This window comes from Talpa europaea (assembly GCF_964194135.1).
Source record: "Talpa europaea genome assembly, chromosome: 15".
NCBI classification, from domain to species: Eukaryota; Metazoa; Chordata; class Mammalia; order Eulipotyphla; family Talpidae; genus Talpa; species Talpa europaea.
In genome coordinates, this window is record NC_140083.1 from 36458412 (window position 1) to 36469525 (window position 11114).

Sequence of the window (11114 nt, forward strand, 5' to 3'; positions counted from 1 at the left end):
AGTCAAACCATTTAACTTGAGGTTGAACTTTTTCCTTCTTGAAATTGTTGAAACTGGCCTTAGAGAATAGCCACAATGACATCTGTTCAAGAGGATTTTCAACCCTCTTTCTTTGTAAAGAAAGAGTTGATACTTTCCCAGGCAGAGAGAACCTTATCGTGGCACCTGAAAGTGTGAACTCATTCTAATCTGCCAACCCTTCTTTGGAGCTATGGAAATTACCACTGTAAGTAGCTAGGCTGCTGTTCTTTTTTAAATTGGAATATGAAACAATGGTCATAATCACAGCTGAAATGTCTCTTTTCTGTATTAACAGTCTGGGATATATATTTGAAGTAAGAAATAAAATTAATGCAAGCAACAAATGTATGGCGAAAGAAGAACAGAGAGGAGAAAGCAAAGAACGGTTCAGGGAATTCATTTCTAAATTTAGGTACAAAAACCAATTCTGTAAGAGGAGGCTTCTTATAAAATAGCTCACCCATATTAGAAAATGTGGAGGAACACACACATTTCAATGTATCCACCAGGTCTGCTTTGCCAGCTTTCAGAATGTCAGAAATACTTACTGAGCACTTAAACCTTGGGGATTTTATTTTCTTTTAGGGAAAAAAAAAAATCCCTAAGGTGCCAGTTCTCCCTAGGATGTCATTTTCACCCAGACCATTCTCTTCCCACCATCACTACCACCCAGAAGCTTATGGAAAACAGAAGCAGAACATTCCACACCTGTGTATGAACCTGGGGCATGGAGAGAGAAGGGGCGCCTTCAGGGGCAATCACCTTGGGGAGAATATACTATGAACCATAAAAACAAGTGAATGTCTTTGACACCAATCTGTAAATGCGTGGCAGTCATGAAGTAATCAATGGCCTGCCACTGATTTTATTACTCTGCCACACTAAATACAGTAAGGCTCATCGTACTTTTAGAACACAAAAACAGTTTCAGAAAGTATAAAAACTTAAAGCATTGTCCCCATGTATTTTATAAAAACAAAACGAAAAACTTTCTTACATTAAAATAAGTGCTGAAAAGATACAAATGAGTTGAGTTATTGAGCAAATAAAAACAGGTCTGAGCTATTCCTTTTCAACCCAGTAAGGCTCAGCAAACAACGTATCTTTCCGATGACCAGCACTGGGGGACTCAGCTCAGCTAACAAGTTTTGGCAACACTGTCCTCTGTTGAATATTCCCATTGGCATCTGTCATCTGTGCCAAATTAGTCCTCAGTTTGGAAGCTGAGCTGGAAGGTGGAGGTAACTTGGAAATCGACGTGATAGCACCAGAGCTCTCAGTTATCCTTTTCACTGACGTCTTCTCCCCTGTTGGAGGCTTTGGCAACCGCCTCCTCAGCCAGGGATGCCGTAAAGCCTGGCCCGGGGTCATGCGAACTGCAGGATCCCATTCTAAACACTGTCTTAAGAAGTCAAGGAAAAGGGGGTCATCGCACCCCTTCAGTGCATTCCCCCACTCCCTGCTCTCTGGTGGGCCCCTCAGTTTTCCCCTCCGGGAACGGCCTCCGTTGAGAACCACAGAACCGTCCGAGAGAGTCGTGACAGTGCAATAACGGGGATAACCCTTGGAGCTCACAAAATTTTTGGCTCGTTTTGATGCATCCAACAGTTTCTGGGAGGGCATGCCCAACAGTTCAATCATACAGGCTAGCTGGTCCCCTTCATCTTCCCCAGGCAAGAGCGGGTAACCAGTTAGGAGCTCTGCTAAAATGCAGCCCAAGCTCCACATGTCGATGGGCATGCCGTATCTGGCGCCAAGGATCACTTCCGGGGCCCGGTAAAACCGGGACTGGATGTATGTGTAGACACGTTGATGCTCATAACAACTGGAGCCAAAATCGATCACTTTAATACCACTTCTACCCTGCTGCTTTAATAAAATGTTCTCAGGCTTAAGGTCACAGTGAATTATTCTGTTTTTGTGCAAAGCATCCAAGCACTGCAGAATCGAGTGGGCAAACTTGCGAACCAAAGGCAGGCTGAAGCCCTGAAATTTATTCTTCTTGATGAGCTCGTAGAGGTTCATGCTCAGCAGCTCGAACGTCATGCAGATGTGGTTGCGGAAGGTGAAATTTTCCAGCATGTGGATGACATTCATGGTGTTGTCCTTGTCCTGCTTCCGCAGGTGTTCCAGGATCCGGATCTCCTCCGCTGCCTGCCGGTGGAAGCGCTTCTCATTTCGCACCATCTTCAGGGCCACATGCTGGTGGATTTTGTGGTCATAGGCTTTGACCACCTGCCCAAAGCTTCCCTTCCCAATGACCTTGAGGACCTCGTACCTGTAAGCCACATGATCGTGGGGCACCTGCACGTAGGATCCCTGGTCATCGTCATAGCCACCGTTGTTGGGCCCACCTGTCATGCCCTGGCGCTTCTTTGCATTTGGACCCAAGAAATAGATTTCAGGGTAGCTGAAAATCTCATGGTGTTCAAAGGTGGTTAGTTTTTGCATGTATTGCTTCATTGCTTGTTCAGGTGACATGGGGCTGGCTTTTACCTTGCCCATACCCTCCATAGACTTCAAAGAGGTGGAGCTCCCCTGCCGCCTGTGGATGCTCTCCAGCTGCCGCTCTGGCACCACCGGCAATCCCGTCTTGGCCACTGTTGTGAGCCCATTTGGTTGTGTCGTGAGCACTGTCCGTTTGTTACTGTTATCCTCAAACAGCTGCTCAACCTGGATCTGTCCGTGGCTGTGGCTGCCGACATGTAGGTGATCATTCATTGTGTGCTTACCACCGCCAATCTGGAATGTGGAAAGGACACATAAATAGAAGGGAAGATGCCCCTCTGCTCAAAAGGGATAGTTTATGTCAGTCCCTAGCCCCACCTTTGCAAAATCCAATTTGGTTTGAATTTACAATCAGAATCAGGTTTAGAAGATTAAAAAGTCTTGCACGCCCAGGAGGGACCTCATAAGACCCTTGACAGGGAGTATGGATGTGATACAGCCTCTGACAAAATAAAAACAGGCAAATGGGTTGGGTATGGGTTGGGTAAGGCTACGATACGATACTTCAGATCTGGAAAAGGGACTTCATAAAGTTACACCTAAAGAGACAGCTGTACAGTCAGGAACCTTAGAGTAAGTTCTCTGGGTAGAAAGCATCTTTCTTAACATTTAGCACAAAGCCTGGTATATCACAGATGATCCACTCAGTCCATACTTGATATAGAAATGCAACAGGAAACAGAAAGATGCTGTTTCCTATACTGGCTCCCCCTCCCGATAGTAACGCCTTTCATGGTTCACCCAGTAGCTCTGTATTACCTGGAGGGTGCACCTGTCTTGTGTACTACTTCTCCCATTTTCTTTCACTTATTCTGAAAACACTGGTATCTTCACTTCCAGTCTCCTCCACTACTTGGAAACATAACTGATCACACCTGGGAAAATGTACCATCCAGTGGCCAAGAAAAAAGCACTTTCGGGCTTGGAAGATTCCCATGTAGATAGCACTATATGATCTTGTGACCCCCTAACCTACATTTAAAATATTCTGGGCCTCACTAACAGCAATGACCAATTTAAGGCTTTTCTGTCCAACAAAATCAACCACCACACCCTTCCAGGCCTTAGTGTGGTCAATCACTCAGCTCTCTGAAGACATGCATTTATCCAGGCTGCTGGGATACTCAGGTTTCCAGCAAGGATTACACGAAGTAGCAATTTCTATTTCAGGCACACACCAGCACACACCAGCCCTGTCTAAACAAAAGGGATGGTGTAAGTGGGCCTCCAGCCTCCCACTGAGAATCTAAGTAGAATTTCTTTCAGGCATTATTATTGCAAAGAGGTGTACTGGGGGAAAAGTAGAAGCCAGGATCCCCTCACAGTTAGGAAATCCTGCCAGCCTCAAATAAGACTCTCCTAGGTGATTTCTATATGAAATCATAAAGAGCAATTTATCACACATAATCCAGCTCATTGAACCAGTAGTAACTGAGATCGAGCCACAGAAGGGGCAGAGTCCCTGCCCTCTAGGAGCTTATAATCAATGATACTTGATACTTTGCTAGCAAATGATTTTTTTTCCCATTACCTCCTAAATCCTTTTTTTTGGGGTTCTAGAAGTTACTGAAGGAGTAGTGTTCTGTATATGCAATACAGTAATTCAGGAAATGGGTTGGAACCACCTATACTATAAAATGAAATTCTAAAACCTTAATAGAAGATCAAGACCTTCCAATTTTCTTTACTTGACCCACAACATGCAGTGACAGAGGAATCACTTTCTCTCTGCTTGCGTCTAAAACAAAGAAGAATATAGTATTGCACTTGGGCCTTTCTGTAGTGCAATTTCATCGAGGGAGTAATTTTACTTTTCAGACAGATTTTTGGGAGACTTCTGGTCATATCTTTCCATTAAACCCATAGATGATATTCCATGCTAAATGACCTTATCTTCTGTAAGTGCAGCTGGGCAAGTTATTTTACCCTCATTGCATCCAAAAGTAGAGCGGTCCATAAAAACAACTTAGGAAAATGTTGGTATATAAAAAGTAGTCCAAGCTTGTCCACTGCTTCATTTTCCATGCCTCACTCTGCACCCCTCCTCCCCGCTGTGGTCTTTCAAGCGTGAGGGAATAAAAAGGCCTGAAATTAGAAATATATCTTTCCTGAAGATCCATTTTCCTCAGGGCAGCATGGAAGTATATTACAAGAAAAACCTATCAGTATACATAATACAAAAATCATGAGACTTTATTGGGAACAAAATTAACAATTGGAGCTTTAGGAACTCCTAAAAAGATAACAAGGGAAAACTTTGAGAATCAGAAACTCAGTTCAATTTTTGCAAGAGCAATTTACGAATGTTGGATAATGTGAAATACAGTAATAAAATTTAGTGACTCCAGAATTAGAGTCTGCCAATCACCCATCTCTCCAACTAACTTCTCTTGGTCTCCTCAGCAGTTTCAATTAATAACCACCTACCTTTTTTAAGTGGATCCAAAGGTTCCCCAGGGTTCAACCCTTAACTCTCTTGGTTTCTCACTCCCATAACTCTCCCTGGCTGACCTTGACCACAGCCAGGGCCTCCCTGGCTGACCTTGACCACAGCAAACCATGTGGCAGGCTGACACCCCTCTCATCTACACCTCTAGCTCAGAGGTGCTAAGCCATGTCTCCAGAGGGAAGATCTTCTCCCTGTAATAATGACTGATCTTTCCTTTCCAACATGCAACTCAGGCTCAACTCATGATTTTCTACCAAAACCATTTCTTCCTCTCATGACGGCCAATTTGATAAACAAAAGGCTTCACCTCCTATCACTCAAGCTGTACACCTGGAAATCCTTTGCAACATCTCCTTCACCTCAAGTTACTGTTAAACCTCATTGTATCTACCAAGCACACCCCCTTTCAATAGGTAATGTAAGCACTTAAGGCAAGAACACAAGGTCCTAAACTATGGAGCCTGCTTCCATTCTCACCTACCAATGTTTCTCTTCTCTACTAAAGTAACAAAGTTGAACTCCCCCAACACCCATGGAAACATTACATTCCTTTAAACTGTGAGGTCAAATTTCACAATAGTTATGAGGGCAGGGATTTTTGAATTAGACACATGGAAAATGAATGTTAGCTCTACCATAACTCTGTGACCTTGGGCTAAATTGACTTCAGCTTTCTGAACTTCAGTGTTCTTGTCAATAAGAAGGTCACAAAGCCACTTCATTACATGTGTGAGACTGTTTAAATAAGGTGGTATGTATAAAATGTTTAGTGTAACACTCACTAGAGTATTACTACTGTCCTTTCCAAATGCCACTTGGAATCTCTTTCCTCCTCAGGTCTAGGTGATAAATTCCTACTCACTCTTCAAACACCCAGTTCCTTTATGAACTTTTCCTATCTAGTCTGTGAAACTTGCCCTGACCTACAGAAACATTCTGCTATGCTTACAGAGCACTAATAAAACATTTATTATACTTTACTATCATTAACATCTGATATAACCACCTGACTATGAGCAATTCTGGGGCGGGGTCACCTCTTATCTTTGACATAAACCCAAACAAACAGTAAGCCCTCAATAACTATCTGTTGCATGGAAGAACACGTCAATGAATCCTTTTTAACTCTCACCTCTCTGAATTATTCTTCAGAACTACATTTTGTGTTTTCATAAGAAAACAGAGAGTTATACCTAGGGAATGGGGAAAGGTCCCTGGTGACACAAGTCACAAGACGTTAGGCTTGCAATGTACCAGCAGAGACTTGTGGGCAAATGACAACTAGTTTTAAAAAAAAATACCTATAGAAGATACAGCAATTAAAACACCTGAAAGTGATGTGGAATCCTCAAAAATTTCTCAGATGTTGAGGACATTCACTGGAAAAGCTCTAGTAAGGGACTTTGAGTCTCAAACACTACAGAACTGTAAATTCCAACCAAACACAGAAATAAAATTAACTGATCTATAAAGGAGAGAAAAATCCCAGAAAAGCCAAAACATTTCCAAAATACATGTGTCAGGACTACATCAAAACTTCAAGGAAATCAGAAACCTCTCACTCCCACTCAGTCTCTTGAAGTCTGAAATTGTGGCTGATTCCTATTTGCAAATGTCTAGCACAGTGCCTGTCACATTTAAAAAATATACACTGAAAGAATATACACATCATTAGATATGACATACGGGTTAAAATGGAGAGATTTACAAGAGCCTTCTCTGACCGGGAAATATTTTACTATCAAAGATTATGTGAGAATAACAATTTGGTAGGTTTAATCTCTTCTGATAATAAAATGGAAAATAGCAGACATTTCACTGTGCTAACACTTCTGGGAGTTTTAAAACTACTCTGATGTCATCTTAGGAATGGTAAATACCATTATGGGAATAGAACGGAGTCAAAAAAGAATGGAATTTTAGCTCCTCCTCAAACACACTGACAGTGGCCCTGAGTAAAATACCTACCTACTTTTTCTTCTCCGAAATACTACTATTTTTAAGTGAGAATATTTATTCTTAATTATAATTATTTATTAAAGGTAAAACTCTAACTATGGATTGCTTTAAACATAAAGACAGTTACAAAAGTAATACAATACTGACATTTGAGAATTAAAATATGTATCTCTCACATAACATTAAAAGAAAAAACTAACACTGCTTCTCCACCTTTTGGCTAAGATCAAGTGTAAAAGAAAAAACTAATAGAAACTCAGAGAATTATTAGGCAAACTTTTAGGACAAGCAGAGATAAACAAAATGACTGGGGCATATATCCATGGAGAAAGGGGATAAAAGGGCAATGAAGTAAATTCCGAACTGCATAATCTTTACAATCATGTATTTACAAGGAAAAACATGAATAAGCTTCTATGACACGTTCACTTTCCTCTCATTAATGCTTTCTCCCCCTACTCATTCTAAATAGCTCCTCCAAGCTATAATTGTTGTGCATTAAAATCTAAAGTCTTATAAAAACCTGAAAGACTACGGGAATATAGATCTGCAAAGGTTCTCACATTTATAATGAAACTGGTACAGTTCCCTGGAAATGGCAGTGTCAAGCAGTGTGCTAAAGCTCGATGTAGGAGAGTCTGGGCTTTAGTTCCTGCCTTGCTTATGAACTGGCTTGGGAATCTTGACCAAACCATGTAATTTGTTCAACTGTTTTCTCATCTGTAAAATAAAGGAGTACAACCAGATAAATGCTGACTCTTTTATGCTTTCCGGTCCTGTGTCTGCAATGTTGTTCAAATAAAATCAAAACTAAACAATAATGAAAACCCAAATTCACACTTTTCAAACTAAATCTCTAATGATTAACAGCAAACTAAAGTTCAACAAGTAAGTTCAACACAGGTAAATGTAAATCAGATGCCACAGCAAAATACAGTCTTCCATCTACAGGAGTCGTGACCCTCACATCTTTTCATTGCTGGTCTACAGGCTCTTCCTCCAGGACACGTTCATTTAATTTCATTACACATTTCAATTGCAAAAAGGCTCTGATTTTAAGCAAAGCCCACCATTATAAAATTGGAATCTAGACGCAAAGTATTTCTCTTCCTTCCATTCCCTGCCATCTGATTACATCAACACAAGGGGGGGGGGAACATTTTAATGTTACAGATTCCAAATTGTCAGGTGATTCCGAATCAGACAAACCAACCCAACCCTCCAAAAACCAATGGCAGGTCTTCAATGAGAACATCACAGTGACAACCATAACACATAGAACCAATCAGCCTACTGACAGATTCTCTTTCACCATGAACAGTGTAACACACTTCCATTAACTTCTGTGGCTGCATCAGGGTAAACAAAGAAGATAGCAAGATACTTTTCTATGAAACTCATACCTATCTGTCCAGTTCCAAGAAGAGATACTCCATTCTAGACATCCTCTCACAAATTCTCAGACAAACAAGTTTCCCCTTTATACATAACTCTCTGAGCTGCTCCTCTCTAAGCTGGAAACTCCAACTTGATTTTCACTTGGCAAACAAAGCCCTATCACTACAAGCATCCTTCAGATGCTTGCTAAGGGGCTTAAAAGGCTCCACTGCAAGATCAAGAGAAATAAGACCTGGAAGGCATCACCTCCTGCAAGTGCACACCTCCTCTAGGCTGGCAGTCACCATCCAAGGGCCATCTCTGGAGACTGAGAAAAGGTACAAGCTGAAGTCAAACCCAGCTTGCCAACCTCTGCAGCCATCACGCCCACGCCGGGCTCTCTTCCCTGACAGCCCGCTGAGGGGCCACTGCACCTGTCTGATACCTCCCCTTCCCACTTCCAAAGCAAAGTCCCTCTCCTTCTGAGTAACATCCAACTGGCAGAATCCTACAGGGGTGGCGTGTTGTTTTGACGGCTGCTGTGGTTCTTATTTTTGTTAATGTTAATTACAATTTCTGCTGTGTTCAAACCTGTAGCACTCATAAAACATGCTTCCACACGCGGGGGACAATTGGCGGTGCTCCCTGCTGGCTGGAGCCAGGCTGGGAAGCTCTTTGGGCGATCGATTTTCTGGGCAGGACGGCCTGGCTGTCCCTTAACACATCTGTTTCTATAAATACCCACTACCCAGTGTGGTGCTTGTGGGGAAGTGGGGAGGGCTGGGGGGGGGGAGAGGGGGGCATGTTTACCCAGGCATGGAAAGGCGCTCTGGTTAGCAAGGACCAAAAGAGAGGAGAGAGAGAAGAAAGCAGCAAGAAGGAAGTTCAGAGGAAGAGTAGGACAGGGGTGGGCGGGCTCGGGAGGGGAAGTGAGGGGCCAGAGACACGAATCTTCCTTTGTGACTGCAGCTTTGGGCTCGCCCGAGTAACCGCGGGCGGCGTCCAGGAGAGGCCACCGGCCAGGATCGTGGAGACATTCGCACTTCGACCTCGCTCCTCCCGGGGTCAGAACCCCACAAATGTGGGTGTTTATTCCCCGGGCTCTCCCGCACCCCTTCCCCCCAGCCGCCCGCGGGCTGGGTCTCACCGTGAGGGCTGCGGCAGCAGCGTTGCTGGCCCGGAGAGGCGGCAGGGCGATGGGGGAGGGCGGCCCGGTCCCCACTCCGCTCCGGGGGGGCCCCGCACGGAGCCCCGGGGAAGCCTGAAGCTGACGAACGGCGCTGTCCCCTCCTCGGCCTAGGAGCCACGCGCGGGAGGAGACAAAAGAGGGTCAGGGGGGAGAAAGTCACCCGGACCCGTCGCCCCGCCCCGCCCCACCCCTCTGGGCAGCGAACCCCGCTCTTCCCGGGGGAGAGAGAGAGACCCGGGCAGCGCAAACGCCGGCGCGTGGACGCTCGGGGGAGGGAAGGGGCGCCCGGGAGGGACTTCCCGGCGCGCATCCCGGGTTGGGGCTCCGGCAGCCGCAAAGTTCAGGCGCGCCCCGGCTCGCGAGTTCGCGACCCCGCTCGGGAGGCGCCCGGGCCGGGCTCGGCGGCGCAGCAGCCGGCGGCGCGGGCCGGGCGGGGTACGGGGCTGCAGAGGCCGGCGGGCGCCGGGGTCTCGCCAGGTCCCGCGCGCGGAGCGGCCGGGAGGGCCCCGGGGTCCACTCGGAGGCGCCTCCGGGGCCGCGCGCACAATGAGCGGAGCGCGGCGAGGGCGTGCCGTCCGCCCGGGGCTCCCCTCGCCGCCGCGCCGACTCGGGGGGCGCCCCCGCGGGCCGCGAGCGGCCGCGCCACGAGGGCCGGCGCCGGGGCCGAGCGGGGGCCGCGCGCGGAGGGCGCCGGGGGGGCGGGCGCGGGCCGGGCGCTCCTTACCGGTCGGGTAGGCGGCGGGAGCGGCGGCCGAAGGTTTCCTGGTTAACATGGCCGCTGGAGAGGAACATGCATCTCAGGCTGCCGTCGCCGCCCGTCCTGCTGCTACTTGTGGCGGCCGCCGTCGCCGCCGCCTGGCCGTGCCCCGCGCGGGTCCCCGGCGCCGCCTCGCCGCCTCGCGTCAGCTAGGGCCAGACACACACGGGCCGCTGCATCCCCGCGGCCCGGGCCCGCCGCCGCGAGCCCCCCGCGCTCCTCGCCGCCGCCGCCGTCCCCCTCGTCCGCGGGCGGCTGCCACAGCCCCCGGCCCGTGCACATGCCTCGCCCTCCCCTGCGAGCCGCGGCCTCCCCGGGTCCCTCACACAGGGCGCGGGGGAGCGGACTGCGCCGCCTGGACCCACTCGCTCGGGAGCCTGGCCCCGGGCTCGCGCGCGCGCCCCCGCGCACTCTGGCGCCCGCGCGCGGCGCGCCCCGGGAAGGCGGCCCCGCCCCCGCTCCCCTCCGCCGCGGGTGCAGGCCCCGCCCCCGGGCTCCCCCCAAGCCAGCCACACACCCTCCCCGACACCCCACCCCCACCCGGCCTCCCGCTCGGGGCCCTCCCCCCGCCCCCCAGCATCTGCATAGCCACCCCTCCGCTCCCGGGAACGCTCCGCCGCCCGGCTCGCCCTCCGCCTCGCGCGCCGGCCGGCTGCCCCGCTCCCCTCGGCTCCCCCACCCTCGACCTTCTCCCCTCCCGGGCCTCTCCGGCCCCTGCAGCAGCCCTGCTTTTCCCCGCGGTGCAACCTACCCCTGCTGCGCTCCTACCGAGAGCGCTGCAGAGACCCCTCCCCTGCCATGCGCGCCCCCAAACACAAATGCATTTTCAGCTGTTCAGAGCTAATGGCCGCTCA

At 48.4% G+C, this 11114-nt stretch overlaps 1 protein-coding gene across 1 annotated transcript; it reads right to left on the reverse strand.

The window, feature by feature from the left end:
• Window positions 1–1155: 1155 nt before the first annotated feature.
• DYRK2 (dual specificity tyrosine phosphorylation regulated kinase 2) lies at window positions 1156–10276 on the reverse strand (the record flags this gene model as incomplete). Its single annotated transcript, XM_084254562.1, has 3 exons — window positions 1156–2763; window positions 9462–9610; window positions 10228–10276. 3 exons carry the CDS (start codon window positions 10274–10276, stop codon window positions 1156–1158), a joined length of 1806 nt encoding a protein of 601 aa, XP_084110688.1.
• Window positions 10277–11114: the final 838 nt, after the last annotated feature.